Here is a 22451-nt window from a genome sequence, read left to right on the forward strand (position 1 = left end):
GTGTTGAAATATAAAAAAAAAAAAATCAAAATTTATCACTTGGGGGAATCTACTCAAACCAAAACCACAGTAGAAGTTGTCTCATATGAAAAATTCAGCAATATAAACAGCATTAAAAAAAAAAAGACTGATTTTGAACGGAGAATTCATTGCAAGGTACCTCAATGTCTGTGTTACGTTATTTGTATTTATAATTAGTAGGAAACTGTATCTGACTCGTATCATCCACCATTATACGTACACATAATGGTAAAGAGAACATATATGGTACATTAATTCCAGCTAAAGTTAATTTGGCACGTCTTAGAACTCCTTGGCAAAAGGGATAATTCTTCTGGAAACCCTTCAGCTCTCGCACGATCCACCTGAATATCAAGTGACTCCAAAACAAGTCCTTGTTGAAGAACATAGGCGAAAAAATCTCTATCATCTCTGGTTTCAACATATCTCTTGATTGTAATCACTTGCAGATGTGATGCAAGACAAGTAGGAACCTTCCCTGGGAGTTCCCATTTTCGTGACGGATGTGGATCCTAGCAACAAACAACAAACACACTTAAAAAAGAATTGCCAGCAAAACAACCAAGTTACATATATAAATCATAGCTTGAACATGAGAACATGAAATACCAGTATTATATATTGTCTATTAAAAACAATAGCAAGAAGTTTAAGCATGCGACATTTCTGAAGCATATCCATTATGTATCTGGTGTCGAAACACCTAACAGTAAGCTCTAGCCTCTGTAAACAGGTAAACTCCGGAATACGGTGCGGAGGAGCCTCAGGCAAACAATCAAACACTGATAAACCCAGCTCCAAAATCCTTATCCTGCAAAGCTCCACAAGAAACTCGAGCACAAAGGATTGCTTATGAATGTCGATACTGGCTTCCTCCACATTGTGTAAGTTGCGAACACGGATCTCGTGAATCCAGAACTCAACTTGGATATCAAGACGTTTAAGAGATGGTGTGTCTATAACAAGCAATCTAAGATCGTCAACATAAAAAGATTTGAAGTGCAAACTCTTCAAAGAAGGAAAACAAATACTCAATTGGCCCTCCTCGCGGGATCGACAGACTGAGTCAAGAACAAGAGTCTCAAGAGCAGTGCAGTGAGAGAGAAGCTCCTCCAAGTTACTAACAGAGGTTTCGACATTATACAATTGCAGTGTCTTGAGTGATGGCAAGTGATAATGGCACGACGATGGCGAAGGGATTGTTATGTCGCCGTTTAAACGGAGAGTCACGAGGGAAGTGCAGCTGAAAACGCCATTGGGAATAACGACTTTGCGAAAGGAGCGACCGACGAACGCGAGTTGGAGGTTCAATTCCTCGAGGTTTGGCCCTAAAACCTTGCTATCACACCAGTCCACAAGGTATTCATCGAATTGATCTAGGTCACAGGTGAGACGAAAAGTTCGAATTGGCGGCGCTTTGTGGCAGGAAAGAATCCAATTAACGATGGTAAACAATTGCTTTCGTGAATTACTGAAGTCTGACCAAGTTTGGTTGCCGTTATGAAATTGAATTTGGTCGAAATCGAAGTGTTGTAGGTCGTGGCAGAGGTGGGTCCATCGGCGAGAGAGGACGGTGGTGAGGAAGGCGGTTTTGGTAGGGAGGAAGGAGAGGATGTGTAAGAGTATAGAATCCGGCAGGTCGCTGATCCTGTTCATGGCGATTAGGGTTTCTTTGCTTCTGTGCTCTGTTACTCCCCAGTGCGGCAGTTCCCTCTTTTCCGTTCTCTCCAATCTATTTATTTTCGGTCCGTACCAAATGATTCGGCGGCTCATAAGAAGGCATTGATATTATTCATAAAATAGTTTTAAAAAATTTAAAATATAATAAAAATAATTAATAAATATTATATTTTTTATAAATTATAAAAAAATCTTGTATTTAGTAAATAATTTTTTTATTTGACCTGAATTTCTGTAACATTTAAATAAATATTTGAAAAGTGCACATATAAAAAAAATTAGAGCAAAATTTGATTTTGATTTTTTTATTTTTTAAAAATATGGTTATTCATGATAAAAAAATTTTAAAAAATTAATCAGCATAAAATTACCAAATTTAAGAATAAAAAGATCTTATTTTTCTAATAAAAAAAGTAAAACTTTGCAATAAAATCTTATTTCTAAAGTTTTTTTATAATATATATTTAATATATAGTTCTTTTCGTCACATTTTTAAATATTTTGAGAGTTTAATTGTTGTTAGTATTTTTTAGGTTATTTTTTCAGCCATGTGAATTTTCGAGTATCATTTTCGTAGTTTACTCTTTATTATCTATTGTATATTATTAAAGTCATATTTTTTTAATTAATAGCATAATCACAAGGCATATTCTTAAATATATTTACTGATTTATTTTATTTAATTTATTTAAAGTTATTTATTGATTAATCATTTATTTTATTTGATTGAGATAAATATTAAATTTTTTAATAATTTTTTATCATATTAACCATAACTAATTAATTATAATAATTATTTGATTTTCTTAAACAGATAAATAAATTTTATTTTAATTTGTATAATTTCTTTTATCTTATATATTTTAATTAATGATTTTTAAAAATATTATAATTAATTATTTATTATTTATTTATTTATTATATAAAAAATATTTTTTTAAATTCTTTTAAAAAAATGTAAATTACAGATTTTTAAAAAAAATATTTTTTTCATTTTTTAGTGCTTTTATTATACTACTAAAAATTTGTCAAATACATTAAAAAAATCATTTTTTATTAAAAAATATCTTTTTAATCAAGATAATGGTATCCAAACAAGCACATTATATAATTTTTTTTGTCGTGTTTTTAAATTTTTTGGGAGTTTATTTGTCAATTATTGTCAGTATTTTTGGGTTCATTATGTCAACCATGTGACTTTTCGAACATCATTTTAGTAGTTTACTCTTTATTTTTTTTTTCAAAGATAAATGTTATTTTATTAATATAAAATAAAAATGTTTCCATAAGGAAGTACAAAAGAGTTGGGTATTCTCATTTATCACCAACTGTAACGGAAAGACTAAGAACTTAAAGAAGAGTAAAGTAAGAGTAAAGAAAATTAGCAGCATCTTTCAAGTATGGCTCACGAGTTTACGCACTAAATTATTGGCTTCTTTCATTATCTCTGGTGCCGGGTTTATTACCTTCTCAAAAACACACCGATTCCTCGCTTTTCAAGTGCTCCAACACAGCGCCGCTATGAGGAGGGTCTTTTGTCCACCGTCGAATTGAGCCGCTGCCCAGGATAAGACTCGTTGCCACCAATTGAAAAAGGTCTCTTCTTCTCTCATCCATAGGTCAGGGGTTATTAAGTTTAGACTTTATATTATTGAAGACAGGGGGCATTGGAACAAAGCATGAGAAATTGATTCAACCTTCAACATGCATCTTGGACAAGTGGCAGGAGTGGATGCGAACCGACTGTGAACTTGTTGCAACACAGGAAGCTTTTCATGAAGACTTTTCCATAGAAAAATCTTAATTTTATATGGTAATTTCAACTCCCAAATGCTATTCCAGATTCTGTTGTGTATGTTTTGGGGCCTCAATGAAGTAAGAGAATGAAAGAATCCATAAGCAATTTTGTATCCTGACCCAACTTCATATATACCAGATTTTGTCCAGTACCAATTAACTTCATCCTCCTCCTCTGTTGGTTTGATTGAAAAAATTTTAGTGCATATATCAATTGAAAAAATCGACTCAATCAGATTTCTATTCCAACTTCTATCAGGATTTAGTAACGCACTAACGTAATACACTTGCAGATTTGGCGGGATTGTGAGTGCATTTTGAGGGACATTAAGGGGCACTGGTAGTGGGAGACAGGGGTCATGGAAGATGCGAATATTAGTGCCAGAGCCTATTTTCCATAACAAGCCTTTCTCGATCACCTTGCGCCCTTCAAGAACACTTCTTCAGCCCCACGACGGTACGCTTCCTATCTCTGCATGTAGGAAATCTGTATATCTGAAATATTTAGCTTTGAGCATTCTTGATAGAGTAGAGTTAGGGTATTTCATTAGACGCCAACATTGCTTACCCAATAAAGCCAAATTTTGCGCCTTTAGGTCCTTGATCCCCAGCCCTCCATCTTTCTTCGGTTTTATCATTGTGTCCCATTTAATCCAAACCATTCTTCGTTCTGCGCCTTTTTAACCCCACTAAAATTGCGAGAGCATACTATGAATCTCAGTCAACAGCGTGTTCGGGAGCTTGAAACAAGAAAGTGTATAAATAGGAATCGCCTCAATAGCGTGTGCCTGCCACCTGATGACAATAGACTTCTTTTTCAACCCATAATCCTCTTCTGAACTTTATTGTCTAGTAGTTATATGTTCACCATCAATTTTATAGTAGTGAATACTTCATCAATTTATAAAAAAATAATTCATTCATTTTCTATTTTATGTATTTATGTATTTCATCACTTATTTATTGTAAAAAATCATATATGCTAGAAAAGAATTCTATTTTTACCAATTACTTTTCTATTCAATAATACTTTTTTCTTTCTATGATGCATTATTTTAACTTTTTGAATTTTTTATAACTTATAAAATATTGTTGTTCGTTATTGTAGTTTATCTCTTCTATTTTTTTATTTTGTTTCTATTTATTTAAGCTTTTATAAATTTTTATTATAAATTTTATCATTTTTATCCTATACAAGTTAATGTATCATAACTCCTCACATGTTGAGTTATCTCAATATTTAAATTATATTTCTTATGTGCTTAATATTATTTCTAATTTGAGAGATTGAGTGATAATATAAAGAATGTTGTGCGTCTTTTTCTTCATCTTTTTGTAAGAATCATGAATAATTATATTTAATAGTGCTTATACATAAAGGGTAAGTATAAATTTTATCATATCTTCTCTTCAAAAATTTTTTATTATCTATCTCGAAATAGAAAAAACAATGCAAATTATTTTGGAGCAATAAGCCTATTATCGTTGTGATAAGATATCCTGCATTCAATAGATTCTTAAACTAACAAGAAAAACTATTTCAGTACAAATACAACTACTTTAACTCAAGAATAAACAAAATATGTTGTAAAGTTTTAACATTAAACAACGTTGATCATATATACTTTGATTTTAAGAATGAAATGATAGAATAATATAAAACACTTATAAATAAAAAATTTAACAAAAATAATTCTCATAATAGATTTTTTTTTGTTATGATAATAAAAAAGATAATTGAAGGGCAAATTTTATCTCAATGTATATTATACATGTTCTCTCAGTTTTAACATGAGAGTAAAAAGATTTGAGAATATTACTCATGAAATATGAGAAAATGTCTACAAATTTAACTATAATGTTATTTAAAAAAATCTTAAAAAAGAGTTTAATGTAAATCACAATTTAATCGCAAACTATAATTTTACTCGGGATGTTTAATATTTAGGCCATCTCAAAATTCGATCCGTACTTAAAGAATATTTTGTTACAAATTTAGATTTTTTGTAACAGTTCCAATAGTGTTTTTTCTTGTAGTTCTAAGATGTTGCCATTGCTGTCGCCATTGCTGTCTTGCTCGTGATGAGGCCTCCTTTTCCTTCTCCTCCTCTTCCTTCTCCTATATATATATATGTTCAACAAAATCATTAAGTACAGGAATTTTGATGCATAGTATATATTCCAAAACAGTAGCAATAGAAGTATTTATGAGCTATGGAGCAAAACTATTGACTATAAAAATTTTGTAACAGAAAATTTATCACCTGGGGGAATCTACTCAAACTACAATAAAACTTGTCTCAGATATGAATAATTTAGCAATATAAACGGTACAAAAAAAAGAGTGATTTTGAAAGGAGAATTCACTGCAAGGTACCTCAAAGTCGGATGAATTGTGTTATTTGTATTTATAATTAGTAGGATACGTACACATAATGGTAAAGAAAACAAAACATATGGTACCTGATTCCGGCAAAAGTTAATTTGGCACGCCTTAGAACTCCTTGGCAAAAGGGATAATTCTTTAGCTCTCGCACGATCCACCTGAATATCAAGTGACTCCAAAACAAGTCCATGTTGAAGAACATAGGCGAAAAACTCTCTATCATCTCTGGATTCAAAATATCCTTTGATTTTAATCACTTTCAGATGCGATGCAAGACAAGTAGGAACCTTCACTGGGTGTTCCCATCGTCGTGACGGATGTGGATCCTAGCAAAAAACAACAAATACACTTAAAAATAATTGCCAGCAAACAACAAAGTTCTACAAACCAAAGCTTGAACATGAGAACTCAAAATACCTTATTAACAAAGTCAGTGATAAAAACAATAACAAGAACTTTAAGCATGGGACACTTCTCAAGCATATTCATTATATATCTCGTGTCGAAACACCCAACAGCAAGCTCTAATCTATGTAATGAGGTAAATTCCGGAATAAGATCCGGAGGAGCCTGGGGCAAACAAGTAAACACTAAATTACCCAGGACCAAACTCCTTAACCAGCGAAACTCCACAAGAAACTTGAGCACAAAGCCTCGCGAAGCAACGTTGATAGTAGCTTCCTCCACATTGTGCAAGTTGGAAACACAGATCGAGGGAAACTGCTGCCTACATTCGATACCAGTACGTCTAAGAGGGTCGAAATCTGATCGGAAGTTCAATTTCTTCAAAGAAAGAGGAAAGTGAATTCTCAATCCGACCTCGCTGACTCGACAGTTTAAGTCAAGAATGAGAGTCTCAAGAGCAGTGCAGTGAGAGAGAAGCTCTGCCACGTCATCAATAGAGGCCGCGACATCGTGCATCTCCAGAGTCTTGAGTGATGGCAAGTGATAACCGCACCACGGAGAAGAAGGCGAAAGGAATGTTATGTCGCCGCTTAAACGGAGAGTCACAAGGGAAGCGCAGCTGAAAACGCCATTGGGAATAACGACTTTGCGATCGAAGAAATCGAAGATGGAGAGTTGGAGGTCCAATTCCTGGAGATTTGGCCCTAAAACTTCTCTAATGAACCCCTGCACAGTTGTGAATTCATGGAATTGATCTAGGCAACAAGTGAGACGAAAGGTTCGTATTGGCGGCACTCTGTGGCGTGAGAGAATCCAATTAACGATGGCGAACAATCGCTCTCGTGAACCGAACCCTGAGCGAATACGGTTGCGGTTAAGAAATTGGATTTGGTTGAACTCCAAGTGTTGGAGGTGGTGGCAGAGGTGGGTCCATCGGCGAGAGAGGACGGTGGTGAAGAAAGCGGTTTTGGTAGGGAGGAAGGAGAGGATATGTAAGAGTATGCAATCCGGCAGATCGCTGATCCTGTCCATGGCGATTAGTGTTTCTTTGCTTCTGTGTTCTGTTACTCCCCAGTGCGGCAGTTGCTCTTCTCCGTTCCCTCCAATCTATTTATAATTTTAGACTCGGGTTAACTTTTTGGGTGAAATATCTTTTTCAGTTATCTTTTTGTTAAGATGTTGGAGAAAAGGAAAAATAATTTTATATTTAGATAGTTTATATAAAAATATATTTTTATTTATTAAATATATTTGGATATAATAATATAAAAATATTATTTATTTATTTATTATATAAATTTTTTTAATATTTTTAAAATAAATATAAATTATTATTTTTTAAAAAAGATATTTTTTAATTTTTTTTAGTGTTTTTATTTTACTACACTAAAAATTTACTAAACACACTAAAAAATAAAAAAAATAAATTTTTATTGAAAAAAATATTTTTTTATCAAGATAAATAGCACACAAATAAGTACATTATATAATTCTTTTGTCGTATTTTTAAATTTTTCAAAAATTTATTTGTCAATTATTATCATTATTTTTTGGATTTATTTTATCAATCATGTGACTTTTTGAACATCATTTTAATAGTTTACTCTTTATTTTCTATTCTATATTATTAAAGTCATATTTTTTTAATTAATAGCATAGATGACCAAGCATATTCTTAAATATATTTACATATATATTTTATTTGATTCATTTAAATATATTTATTAAATTATTTATTTTATTTGATTGAAATAAATATCTTTTGACTATATTAATTATAAATAATTAATTATATTAATTATTTTATTTAATTAAAATTAATTTATTTTATTTTAATTTGTATTATTTTTCATCTTATATATTTTTATTAATAATTTTTCAAAATATTATAATTAATTAATTATTTATTTATTTAATTAAGATAAATATCAAATTATTTAATATTCTATTTAATCATATTGATTATAACTAACTAATCAATTATATTAATTATTTAATTTGATTAAAATAAATAAATTCTATTTAATATTTGATTATACTTACTCAAATTAATTTTACTATAAGAATAAGAAGATTTCAAAATTTTACTCAAAAATCGTAAAAAAATATTTTCAAATTCAGCTAATAATGTTATTTTAAAAAATCTTTAAAAAGATAAATTTTAATGTAAATATTCAATTTAATCACAAATTATATATTACTATTAATAAGTAATTATTATAATTTAAAAACGTAAAAATAAAATTATTATTCATTGATTTTATTATTTTTAATATTAAAAATAATTAAATTTTAAATTTAATTAACTTTATAAATTTTTTATAATAAAAATTACTATACATATTTTTATTTAAAAATTAAAAAATAGTTTATATATTTTTATATATTATTTTATACAATATAGGAATACATATACTAGTATATGATAAAAATCTGAAGAGACGTCAAAAGCAAAAAATTTTAGTACATTAAGTTTTGAATAACTACGGTACAATTTGTCTCCTATATGAAAAACTCAGCTAAAAACAGCACAAAAAAAAGAGTGATTTTGAAAAGAAAATCGAGTACAAGGTCCCTCAATGTCGGATAAGTTGTGTTATTTGCATATATAATTAGTAGGATACTGTGTCTGACTCGTATCATCCACCATTACATGTAGTTATGTACACATAAATAACATTTCTGTGAAAAATAACTCAAAAATGAACCTTGGTATAACTTTCAGATTGGTTTGACACCATCACTCTTATGTGCCATTACAGCACATTTAAACTCCTCCAGAATGGAGCCATCCTTGAACTTTAAAGCAAAAGTTGAAAGACCATCTTTACCTTCACTTGCACTATTAATGCAGGCAAAACTAACACCTTTCTGGTCCATATTCTGGAGCTTCATAACTGGGTAAGCCGTGCTTTCAAAATCACTTCCGCGAGCTCTCATGAGAAGCCTGGCGTTTTCTGTTCCTCTCTGTACATTGACCTTTAGTTCTCCCTTTCCTCGCTCCTTCCAACTTCCATCTGTAAATTCAAACAATACTGAATTTGCATTAAAAAATAACATTTTCATTCTCTTCCCCGGTTTCAGTGGCAACTTCCTGCAGGGCTAAACCACTTCCTTCACTCATGGAAATAGTAGCAGATGCACCAGACACCCCAAAACAAGAATTTGCATTGTTGGACAAGCCTGCACCAAGAGGATTGTCATGTTTCAGCCCGATAATAGAACTAGTCCTGCTACTCAAAGCAGGTTCCTCCTTTGACATAGATCCGAAGCAAGATAACGAAGTGTTGGATCCAGTTCCAGCAAGCCCAGTGAAGGCATTTTGATTACTTGAAAGCTGTTGAAAGGACTTAAAATTGCCAACTTCAGAGCTAGGCTCTTCACTTTCAACTTTCTTAGCTTGCTTATCGCCGTCATCACTATTTTCTTTCTGGTCAGTGTTCTTGGCATCATTATCGTCTTTATTGAAACTATCTTTATCAGCAGCATTCTTCTTGTCCTCACTTTCACTTTTATAGTCATTCTTAGTTTCATTCTTTGCATCTAGTTCGCCATCGTTATTCTTCTCAGCATTACTTTCCCCTGCAGAAGATTTATCCTCTGCCTCACAAGTTTCACCCTTTGACTGCTTTTTTTTCTTCATCTTTTTCTTCCTCGGGGTCTTTTGAATCATCAGTAGCAGTGTACTCATCAGCTGATTGCTTTCTGCTGTAGCCTCAGTAAGGGTGATGACCAAGTGTATTCCAGCGAAAGGATTTGAAGAAGGAGCAGAATTAGTCTGTTGGCGACCAACTTTAACAATTTTTCTTGTTGCTAGAACCTCATCACGGGATCTTTTGAATGTTCCACCCTCAACCTCAAGGGCATCCTCCTCATCATCATCAAGAGGAGTATCTCGAGTGAGCTCCCTTCTGGCGACCCTTTTCTTTGATGGTGGAAGGTTATCAGCATCTTCCATTGGATAAAGAAATCGAGATACCAATTACAACTTAAGAACTTCTTTAACCAAGCTTGAGCACAGCAAGAGCAGCAATCAAGAAAATGCATTTGTTCATTCAAGGATAAAATTCAAAGTAATGATAGAACAAAAGTTATACGAACAAGGACAATATGTAGTACTACTTTATACACATGATCCCAACAAAAAAATCAGAACCTGCAAAACATTAGCATTGAGATAGCATGAAACAGATTCAAGAAAGACCACAAATGCCATCAATCTGAATTCATAAGTAACCTATTTATCTTTCTTAACCAAGAATATCAAAATCCTAGTAAACAACAGAGCCTAGAGTATACATGTTGTGAACAGCTCAATCAATCAATATATATATATGCAGGTGGATCAATTTACACTTGCCATAAAATGCCACAAAATTCAAAAAGGATTAACAAAATAAAAGATTATGGGGCATAGTGAAATTCATTTCAAATCAATTCACAGTAAAAAACGATAATCTCTCTTATCCTAACAGATGCATTTAGATACAGAACAAAAATTGCAGAAGTAGTTACTTAAATACTAAGGAAAAGACAAACAAACAAATAAAATTAGTCATTTTCTAATTCCTTTTCAGAAAAGATAATATGAGCTTAATTACTATGCAGGGACTGTGAATTTTACACTACCATCCGATAACATGTTTCCATTTCTTATGCTTTAACCGAAATTGTATGCAAAATTAAATCCAATCCAATTCAAACAGTATAACACTTGAAAATTGAATCAAAATATTCAGAATATAACATGTAACGGCTACATATTCAAACTTCAAGGCATAAATGAACGATAACAAGGAAGAGATATAATTATTATTAACACCATTATCAAACAGCAGAAACAAAAGAAGAGTATGTGAAGTTAAAACCCTAAGACGAAGAATGAAGAAGAGAAGAAGAGGGAACTTCACGCAGGTGGCACCTGAATCGAATTGTGTTTCTTCTTCAACCAAATCCATAAAGTAATTTCTTTATTATTTTATTTCTATTTATACTCCCAATCTTGTAGTAATCTTTGCTGAATAAATGGTCAAATCCTTAAACTATAAAGATCTCGTTTTCAAAATTACTCGTTCTTCAAATTTAGAAGAAGAGTGGTTTTTCAAAGACGAAATTTTTAGTTTGTAGTAATCTCTTTAATCGTTTTCTTATAGGTAATTTCTTTAATCATTTTATATTGCTATTTTCATTTTATTATTTAATTTTATATTTTTTTTGTGACTGAAAATAACATAAAGAAAAAGAACTTAAGAGAAAGAGTAGGAATCCTCTCTAATAATAATGTCTAAACTATTAGGAGGCAGCAACCACTCCAAATATACCTGCTTGTTAAAAGCAGCAGTTTTAGCCATTAAATCAGTCACTCTATTTGCTGTGCGCTGAATGAGTATTACCGTAACTGTCCAATTATCAGTTTCACATATGACCTCTTTAATTTTGTCAAGCAGATCAAAGTCCTTCCTAATCATGCTGGTTGTGTCTCGCGAAACAAGAAGAAACGCATCAAGATTATCAGTTTCACATATGACCTCTTTGCACTCGCAATCCCAAACCATAACAAGTTCTCTCCAAATAGCATGAAACTCACAACAGAGAATAAGCTTTTATCCAAATTTTCATGTTGTCTCTAATAATATACCAAAAGCCAGCTAATTGCTCATTTTCAAAAACGCTTGCATCGCAGTTCATTTTACCGACATTTATCAGAGGTGGTTTTCAGTTATATTGCAAAGAGGAAAGGGTAATATGTTTTTGGGTGGTAATGACATTGGAGAAATCTCGAGCAGCATGTTTAGCCAAGTGAACAATTTTTCCCCTACTCCATGGATCATCTTGATGGAAAATATCATTGTTCCTATTCCTCCAAATCCACCAAAAGGCTGCTGGAAAGAGGAACTCATTTTTGTTGAGGTTAAAACGAATTCAAGACACAAAATCTAAACCAGAATCTACAACAATCATTCCCAAGTTTAAGCTAATCCAAATCTGAGAAGCTTTTTGGCAAGTCCTAAAGTAATGGTCAATATCCTCTAGAGTAATTTAATCATTTTTTATTCCTTTTTATGATGATGTTTTGATTTTTTTAAACTTATTGGTACACTGTTAAATAATTTTTAATTATAATAATTTTTTATATAAATTTATAATTATACTACATATATATAAAAATTAATTATTAAATCAGTCACTTATATATTAACATATACATTAAAAATAAATTAAATACATATATGTATATATAAAAATATAATAACTGATTTTTTTTGTATATATAGTATTTTTATTTATTGTTAGATTAAAAATTTATTGTTAGTATTACTATTAGCAAAAAAAAGTATATAATTAAATGAGCAAATATTTGAATTTGGCTGAATTAATAAATTTTCTCTTTTTAATTTGTTTCTCGGTGACGGCCTTTTTTACATTTCTTATCTTTGTAAAACCAATATAATCCAATTGGCTTTTATTTTTAAATAATATAATCTAAATCAACCAAGCAAATTATTAAAATTAAACAAAACCCACACACATACAACACAATTTTTTATTTTGGATTATAAAACATTAGGATAAAAAACGTAATTAAGCTAAGATGAGAAAGTTTTTACGTGAATCCGCCAAATCGAATTCTGCTTCATAAATCAATCAATGCATGTTTGTATGTAATTTGAACCAAGTCAATTCGAACTCCATTTGAATATAATTGAATTTACTGATATATTTTATTTGATTCATTTAAATATGCTTATTAATTAATTATTTATTTTATTTAATTGAGATAAATATCAAATTATTTAATATCTTTTGATCATATTAATAATAACTAATTAATTATATTAATTATTTTATTTAATTAAAATAAATTAATTAATTTTATTTTAATTGGTATTATTTTTCACTTTATATATTTTGATTAATAATTTTTAAAAATATTCTAATCAATTATTTATTTATTTGGTTGAGATAAATATCAAATTATTTAATATTCTATTTGATCATATTGACTATAACTAATTAATTCTATTAATTTTTTGATTTGACTAAAATAAATAAATTTTATTTAATGTTTAATTATCCTTACTCAAATTAATTTTACCATAAGAATAAGTAAATTTCAAATTTTACTCATAAATCGTGAGAAAATATTTTCAAATTAAGCTAATAATGTTATTTAAAAAAATATTTAAGAAGATAAATTCTAATATAAATATTTAATTTAATCACAAACTATATATTACTATTAATAAATAATTATTATACTTTAAAAATGTAAAAATAAAATTATTATTCATTGATTTTATTATCTTTAATATTAAAAATAATTAAATTTTAAATTTAATTAACTTTATAAAATTTTTATAACAAAAATTACTATACATATTTTTATTTAAAAAATTAAAAAATATTTTGTATATCTATCTTGAAATAAAAAAAAATATTGTAAATTATTTTGGACCAATAAATTTGTTACCGTTATGATAAGATATCATGCATTCAATTGCGTATTTATCTTATCTTCAGCTGTTTTAGTATATTTTTAAACTAATAAGAAAAACGGTTTCAATACAAAACAACTACTTTAACTCAAGAATAAATAAAATATATTGTAAAATTTTAACATTAAACGTTGATTATATTATTTTGATTATAAGAATGAAATAATAGCATAATATAAAACAGTTCTAGATAAAAATTTTAACAAAAACAGTTCTCATAATAGTTTTTTTTGTTATAATAATAAAGAAAATAATTTAAGGACAAATTTTATCTCAAGATATATTATATTTGTTCTCTCAGTTTTAACATAAGAATAAAAAGATTTGAGAATTTTACTCAAGAATTATAAGAAAATATTTACAAATTCAACCACAATGTTATTTAAAAAGATCTTTAAAAAAAAAGTTTAATGTAAATCACATAATTTAATCGCAAATTATAATTTTTTTTTTTTTGGTTTGCACCAGGGTATCCATCAGGCCGAAAGTCAGTCTAATGACTAATTCCTCGGGTACTGCAGAGGCACATAAAGTGGGCGACCCTCCCAAGCAAGCAAGCTCCATTCCCATCCTCCAGTGAATATCGAACCCGGGAGAGATGGTTAAGGAACACAAACCCTCATCCATCTGTGCCAACTTGCGTTGGTCGCAAATTATAATTTTACTCGGGATGTTTAATATTTGGGCCGTCTCAAAATTCGGTCCGTACTTAAGAATATGTTTTTACAAATTCAAATTTTTTTGTAACAGTCCCAATAGTGCTTTCTCTTGTAGTGTTCTAAGGTGTTGCCGTTGCTGTAGTCCTCGTGGTAACGTCTCTTTCTCCTCCTCCTCCTTCTCCTATATATATATATATATTCAACAAAATCATTAAGTACAGGAATTTTAATGCATAGTATATATTCCAAAACAATAGCAATAGAAGTATTTATGAGCTATGCAGCAAAACTATTAAGTATAAAAATTTTGTAACAGAAAATTTATCACTTGGGGGGAATCTACTCAAACTACAATAGAACTTGTCTCAGATATGAAAAATTTAGCAATATAAACGGTACAAAAATAAGAGTGATTTTGAAAGGAGAATTCACTGCAAGGTACCTCAATGTCGGATGAATTGTGTTATTTGTATTTATAATTAGTAGGATACGTAGTTACGTACACATAATGGTAAAGAAAACATATTGTACCTGATTCCAGCGAAAGTTAATTTGGCACGCCTTAGAACTCCTTGGCAAAACTTTAGCTCTCGCACGATCCACCTGAATATCAAGTGACTCCAAAACAAGTCCATGTTGAAGAACATAGGCGAAAAAATCTCTATCATCTCTGGATTCAAAATATCCTTTAATTTTAATCACTTTCAGATGCGATGCAAGACAAGTAGGAACCTTCACTGGGTGTTCCCATCGTCGTGACGGATGTGGATCCTAGCAAAAAACAACAAATACACTTAAAAATAATTGCCAGCAAAACAACAAAGTTATACAAACCGAAGCTTGAACATGAGAACTCAAAATACCTTATTAACAAGGTCAGTGATAAAAACAATAACAAGAACTTTAAGCATGGGACACTTCTCAAGCATATTCATTATATATCTCGTGTCGAAACACCCAACAGCAAGCTCTAATCTACGTAATGAGGTCAATTCCGGAATAAGATCCGGAGGAGCCTGGGGCAAACAAGTAAACACTAAGTCACCCAGGACCAAACTCCTTAACCAGCGAAACTCCACAAGAAACTTGAGCACAAAGCCTCGCGAAGTAACGTTGATAGTAGCTTCCTCCACATTGTGCAAGTTGGAAACACAGATCGAGGGAAACTGCTGCCTACATTCGATTCCATAAATTCTAACAGGGTTGAAATCTGATCGGAAGTTCAATTTCTTCAAAGAAAGAGGAAAGTGAATTCTCAATCCGACCTCGCTGACTTGACGGTTTAAGTCAAGAATGAGAGTCTCAAGAGCAGTGCAGTGAGAGAGAAGCTCTGCCACGTCATCAATAGAGGCCTCGACATTGTGCATCTCCAGAGTCTTGAGCGATGGCAAGCGATAACCGCACGACGAAGAAGAAGGCGAAAGGAATGTTATGTTGCCGCCGCTTAAACGGAGAGTCACGAGGGAAGCGCAGCTGAAAACGCTGTTGGGAATAACGAATTTGCGATCGGGGAGACCGAAGATGGAGAGCTGGAGGTCCAAGTTCAATTCCTGGAGGTTTGGCCCTGAAACTTTTCTAATGAACCACTCCACAATGGAGTATTCATCGAATTGAGCTAGGTCACAGGTGAGACGAAAGGTTCGAATTGGCGGCGCTTTGCCGCGGGAGAGAATCCAATCAACGATGTCGAACAATCGCTTTCGTGAACAGAACTCTGGCCATGTATCGTTGCGGTTATGATATTGGATTTGGTTGAACTCGAAGTGTTGGAGGTCGTGGCAGAGGTGGGTCCATCGGCGAGAGAGGACGGTGGTGGAGAAAGCGGTTTTGGTAGGGAGAAAGGAGAGGATGTGCAAGAGTATACAATCCGGCAGGTCGCTGATCCTGTCCATGGCGATTAGGGTTTCTTTGCTTCTGTGCTCTGTTACTCCCCAGAGTGCCGCAGTTTCCTCTTCTCCGTTCCATCCAATCTATTTATAGTTTTAGATTCGGGTTAACTTTTTGGATGAAATATCTTTTTCGAGTTATCTTTTTTTAAATGATGTTAGGTAACATAAAAATAATTTTATGTTTAGATATCTTATATAAAAAAATATTTTTATTTATTAATTATATTTAGATATAATAATATAAAATTTTTTATTTATTTATTATATGAAAAATATCTTTTTTAAAATTTCTTTAAAAAAATATAAATTACAACTTTTTAAAAAATATTTTTTTATTTTTTAGTATTTTTTTAACTTTATTACTAAAAATTTATCAAACACACTAAAAAATAAAAAAATTATTTTTTATTAAAAAAATTATCAAGATAATGACACCCAAATAAGCACATTATAATTCTTCTTATCATGTTTATAAATTTTCCGGGAATTTATTTATCAATTATCGTCAGTATTTTTTGGGTTCATTTTGTCAACCATGTGACTTTTCGAACATCATTTTAATAGTTTACTCTTTATTTTCTATTGTATATTATTAAAGCCATATTTTTTTAATTAATAACATAGATGACCAAGCATATTTTTAAATATATTTACACATGTATTTTATTTGATTCATTTAAATATGTTTATTAATTAATTATTTATTTTATTTGATTGAGATAAATATCAAATTATTTAATATCTTTTGATTATATTAATTATAACTAATTAATTATATTAATTATTTTATATTAATTATTTAATCAATCAAGAAAATGCATTTGTTCATTCAAGGATAAAATTCAAAGTAATGATAGAACAAAAGTTATACGAACAAGGACAATATGTAGTACTACTTTATACACATGATCCCAACAAAAAAATCAGAACCTGCAAAACATTAGCATTGAGACAGCATGAAACAGATTCAAGAAAGACCACAAATTCCATCAATCTGAATTCATAAGTAACATATTTATCTTTCTTAACCAAGAATATCAAAATCCTAGTAAACAACAGAGCCTAGAGTATACATGTTATGAACAGCTCAATCAATATATATATAGAGAGAGGAATGCTAGGGGCCAGTAATTTTAATGGTGTGAGATTACATCTAATGGTGGGAGATCACTCACTTTTGTTTTGATAGTTAAGTGCTGGCCAAAAAATACAAAAATTGCTGGCCTCTTAGACTTTTCCATATATATATATATATATATATATATATATGCAGGTGGATCAATTTACACTTGCCACAAAATGCCACAAAATTAAAAAAGGATTAACAAAATAAAAGATTATGGGGCATAGTGAAATTCATTTCAAATTAATTCACAGTAAAAAACGATAATCTCTCTTATTCTAACAGATGCATTTAGATACAAAACAAAAAATGCAGAAGTAATTTCTTAAATATTAAGGAAAAGACAAACAAACAAATAAAATTAGTCATTTTTTATTTCATTTTCAGAAAAGATAATATGATCTTAATTATTATGCAGGGACTTTGAATTTTACACTACCATCCAATAATATGTTTGCATTTCTTATACTTTAACCAAAATTGCATACAAAATTAAATCCAATCCAATTCAAACAGTATATAACTTGAAAATTGAATCAAAATATTCAGAAGTAGAAAATTATATAAAATGTAACGGCTACATATTCAAACTTGAAGGCATAAATGAACGAGAACAAGGAAGAGATATGATCATTATTAATACTATTATCAAACAGCAGAAACAAAAGAACAGTATGTGAAGTTAAAATCCTAAGACGAGAAATGAAGAAGAGGAGAAGAGGGAACGTTGAATCGAGTTGTATTAATCTTCTTCAACCAAATCCTTTAACTAATTTCTTTATTATGTATTTCTATTTACACTCCCAATCTTGTAGTAATCTTTGCTGAATAAATGGTCAAATGACTCAAATCCTTAAATTATAAAATCTCGTTTTCAAAATTACTCGTTCTTCAAATTTAGAAGATGAATGGCTTTTCAAAGATGATTTTTTTTTAGTTTGTAGTAATCACTTTAATCGTTTTTTTATAGATAATTTTTTTAAAGATTTTTTCTTAAATAAATTAAAATAATTAATTATTTTTTCGGAAAAGAATTTTTAGCTTTATTTTTGAGGATGCCATTTTTTTGGGAAATAACAGTAAGTTTGCCGCACCCCAACGAACTTTATAATTTATATAGAGTTTGCCTTTATACAGAGTTCGTCGTACTACGGCAAACTCTATGATGAGTTTGGCATACTATTTAAACTTGGTGGAACCATTTTTGTTTGTCCCTTTCTTCTTCTATTCTCTCTTCCAAATTTTTTCTGTAACTCTTTTTTGTCTTTTCGACATCCGTAAAGTTTGGTGTTGACGATATTCTCAGTTTCAGGTTAGTAAATAATAGTCTATTTTCTTATCTTAATTAGAATTATTTCTTTTGCTTATGTAAAGTTACTGTTTACATGTTAGATAAAATTGTTAGGTATAGATTTTTTGTTGGTTAGAATAATAGATTTACTGTTTACATGTTAGTTAGTTAGACGTACTTTTAATTGTTGTTATGTTAGGTAGATATTTTTATGTTACCGTTTTTCAGTATAGTTACTGTTTATTGTCTATAAACATGTTAATGAATATAAGAAAGTATATTATTAGTTAATTTAGTCAGAGTTATTAGTTTGTGTTGTGAATTATAAGGTAATTAGTGGAATAATTAATTATGTTAACTTAGATAAGAAAGAAACGTGAGCAATAAAATTTAGGATTAATCTCTACATACAAGTGTTTTGCGCGTACAAGCTTTACAAGTTTGAAGAGAACGAAACCCAATAAACGCGCTGCTTATGTTACGGGCCTCTTTAACAAACTTTTAAGTCAATCCAAATCAATTAATGCGTGAATATATAACTTCTATTTTTCAAAAGATTTCGTTTCCTTTTTCGAATTTCTTGCCAAATTTGTTCGATCTCTTTTCGTGCGTTCTCTTTTTGCCTTCGATCTCCTTCTGTTTTTTTAATTTTTATGGTTTCTGAAATCAAGCTTTGAAATTGTTTTGAAGATAATGGAACTTCAAAAATACACCCAAACGATTATAGAAATATATCCAAAGGATTACAGAAATACACCCAAATTGTTACAAATAAACTAAACGATTACAGAAATACACCCAAAGGATTACAGAAATACACCCAATATCAGAGGGGAGACAGTATATTTCTTCTTAAAATCTTTTAATGTTTTGCTGGTTAAGGATGAGGCACATGGCAGAGACAATCTAGAAAAAAACCTAGAAGAACAGTAAAACAATACCTTAAATAATGTTTCTTCGTTTTTCTGGTGATTTTTTATGGAGATTTGTATCTTTTCCTCTTGATTTCTTCTACTCTTCACAGAATTGTTGTTTATTTCGAATGTCGCTTGAATCTTGACGGTTTGCGTTTTGATTGAGGAAGAAGAAGAAGAGTGCGGCATAATGAACGTGTTGTAAGGCGCGTGCATTGGACGCTCAATTTAAAGGAGTGCTGCGCGTGTTTTTTTCTCGGATTTGGGCCAACTTGTATAGCTTGTAAGCAAAAATGCTTGTATGTGTAGCAGGTCTCTAAAATTTAAAGTTGAGTTAGTTATAAATTAATTAGTTACGTGACGACGTCAGTTAAATAGGGTCAACTTAAAATTAGTAGGTTTATAAGCTATTTTTCATTTAATTTATTATTTAATAATTTAGCGTGTGATTTTATTTTACTAGATTGTGTTTCGATGGAGCAGCAGTTATTGGGTTATGAGGATGAGATGTATAGATTGGATCACGCTGAGCACATTGCTGGGAGGCTTGATCGAGTGGTATAGTTTTTTCTCTTTTTTTATTTTATTGTATTTAATAAGCAGTGAGCTTGCTATTATATTTCTTCACCGTCCCTTTTTTTTCTTAATTTTTTTTTCATTTGGTAGGTGCCTCGAATCTTGCACACTAGACGGAATCTGATGACACGGCCACCGGAGCAGATTAGGCCATATCTGAGACGAGCTGGGTTTGAGTACGTGGCCTATATGGTCGAGTTCGAGCAAGATTGGTCACTTGCCTCGGCATTGATAGAGAGGTGGAGGCCTGAGTCCCATATCTTTCATCTATCGTGCGGGAAGATGACTATCACCATGCAGGACGTGACCTATCAGTTGGGACTCAGGATTGACAGTGATCTTGTGAGTGGATGCATAGGTGGGTGGGAGCAACATCATCAGGGTACGGACCATTGAGGAGTTATGTGAGCAGATTCTAAGTGTTGTTCCTGGCCCAGAGGACAGACAGTCACAAACGAAGTGGACTGTGAAGCTCACTTGGTTCCACAACACAGTTTGTGGAAAGCTGGAGCAGGACGCCACAGAGGAGCGCCTGATGAGGTACACGAGAGGATACATCATGCAGTTGATAGGGGTATCCTCTTCCCAGATGCATCGTCTTCCGATATATCATCATATAGACCTGCGTCCGTCCCTCCCGTATATGACATGGTACCTACAGTGGGCGCACACAGAGTTATTTGGTTTGGGTGACCAGCACTTAGTCGCTGCTAGGGTGGTGCCAAAGGACCTGCCCATACATCATCCACTTGCTCTAGACCTGCATCAGCTAGACGATGGTCACCTGCCGGAGCTCAGGCCAGTTGCCGGAGGAGGGAGAGGTAGGGGGCGGGGGAGAGCCAGGGGGAGAGGTAGACGTGGCGGAGGGCACAGGAGGCAGGGTCCTGACAAGGTTTCTCGCAACAAAGACCCTGTCAACCCGCTCGCTCACGGTATCGAGGATGCAGGCCAGACGGTGGGGTCTGTGTCAGGACCCGTTCCTAGTGACTACTTGTCTCTGAGACCTCCTGGGTCACATCATTCGGATGTTGGGACCAATCATCAGGGGTCGAGGCCAGAGGCGAGTGTTCATTTTGACATCGGCACCCAATTTCAGATACCTTTTAGCCCATCAGATCTCGAACTCCCCGGCCCGACTACCAGCCCATATTGGATATGCAGGACATGATTGATGTCACGTTGATGGTGCCGAACTAGATGACAGGCACCCTACAGGGAGGTGAAGACGGATTTGGAGATATGTTGATGATGCCACAGCAGACCCAGCCATTCTCACAGATGCACACTACACTACCTCAGTCTGCATACTTGCCACACCACTTCGATTCTGATCATTATAGTGGGTCATCCTCCACTGCGGATTATGCGACGATGAGGGATCAGATGAGTACTCTAACGCCTGGCTCGGTCCCTCCACTTGGTCATGGTCAGCGAGATGTTAGACCATCTGCGTGTGGCACAGGTGAGTGTCTCGATCCTAAGCCCCACGGACGACATGCTGGCCCACGAGGAGGGAGGCGAGGGCGGGGTTAGTAGCTTCTAGTTCTTTATGGTTATTGTATGGAATTAATGTACAAAAGGTCACTTTGTTATAAAACTTTCATATATAGATTATTTATGATGAAAACAGTAATTATTTATAATATTATATATCACTGCGTTAAATATCACTGCGTTATATATCACGGCGGTACATAACTTTTTTAACGACATATAACATTGTAGTTCATGCACACTGTAACATCCTAATACTTTTAAACTTTTATTTGGTTTATACTTAGTAGCTGATATTCAAAACCTTACGAAATTTTGTTTTTAAAACAAATATGAAATATTTATATAAAATAATATATATAAAAAATATTGAATAACTAATTTTTATTAGAATAGTTACTAGTTGAAAAATATAAGTGGATCTGAAAATATTAACATAAAAAACGACGTGCCAAATTATGAAGGCACAACAATGACAAGCTTTACCCATACCAAATAATCACAAAAAGAAACATCATAATTACAATTGCAATCACTCAATAAGGATGAAACAAGACAAATAAGAAATCCTAATTCCCTTAACTTGTTTAAATATGACTGAAACAATCGCCTATCCTTCCTTCTTAAGATAAACGCTTAATGTTTCGTATCTACATTCTTGATGGCTCGCTCCTAATAGTTCACTTGTCTTTTCACCTCAACTAAGCAGTGTATTGCTTT

The 22451-nt window shown here is 31.9% G+C and overlaps 3 protein-coding genes and 1 pseudogene across 3 annotated transcripts; all 4 read right to left on the minus strand.

Moving 5' to 3' along the window:
- Nucleotides 1–272: 272 nt before the first annotated feature.
- LOC130948344 (FBD-associated F-box protein At4g10400-like) lies at nt 273–1677 on the minus strand. Its single transcript, XM_057877066.1, has 2 exons — nt 631–1677; nt 273–533 (listed from the first exon to the last, which is right to left on the minus strand). The coding sequence occupies exons 1-2, from the start codon at nt 1675–1677 to the stop codon at nt 273–275; spliced, it is 1308 nt and encodes a 435-aa protein (XP_057733049.1).
- A 3808-nt stretch (nt 1678–5485) lies between these two features.
- Nucleotides 5486–7321, minus strand: LOC130948345 (FBD-associated F-box protein At5g60610-like). Its single transcript, XM_057877067.1, has 3 exons — nt 6302–7321; nt 5962–6210; nt 5486–5617 (listed from the first exon to the last, which is right to left on the minus strand). The coding sequence occupies exons 1-3, from the start codon at nt 7319–7321 to the stop codon at nt 5486–5488; spliced, it is 1401 nt and encodes a 466-aa protein (XP_057733050.1).
- A 1689-nt stretch (nt 7322–9010) lies between these two features.
- LOC130948347 (nuclear pore complex protein NUP50A-like) lies at nt 9011–10247 on the minus strand (annotated as a pseudogene).
- Nucleotides 10248–14094: 3847 nt separating this feature from the next.
- LOC130951921 (FBD-associated F-box protein At4g10400-like) lies at nt 14095–16346 on the minus strand. The gene is made up of 3 exons (XM_057880672.1): nt 15308–16346; nt 14976–15215; nt 14095–14625 (listed from the first exon to the last, which is right to left on the minus strand). Exons 1-3 carry the CDS (start codon nt 16334–16336, stop codon nt 14509–14511), a joined length of 1386 nt encoding a protein of 461 aa, XP_057736655.1. The 5' UTR covers nt 16337–16346; the 3' UTR covers nt 14095–14508.
- Between the last annotated feature and the right edge of the window lie 6105 nt (nt 16347–22451).

The sequence above is a fragment of the Arachis stenosperma genome, chromosome 9, assembly GCF_014773155.1.
Source record: "Arachis stenosperma cultivar V10309 chromosome 9, arast.V10309.gnm1.PFL2, whole genome shotgun sequence".
Taxonomy (NCBI): Eukaryota; Viridiplantae; Streptophyta; class Magnoliopsida; order Fabales; family Fabaceae; genus Arachis; species Arachis stenosperma.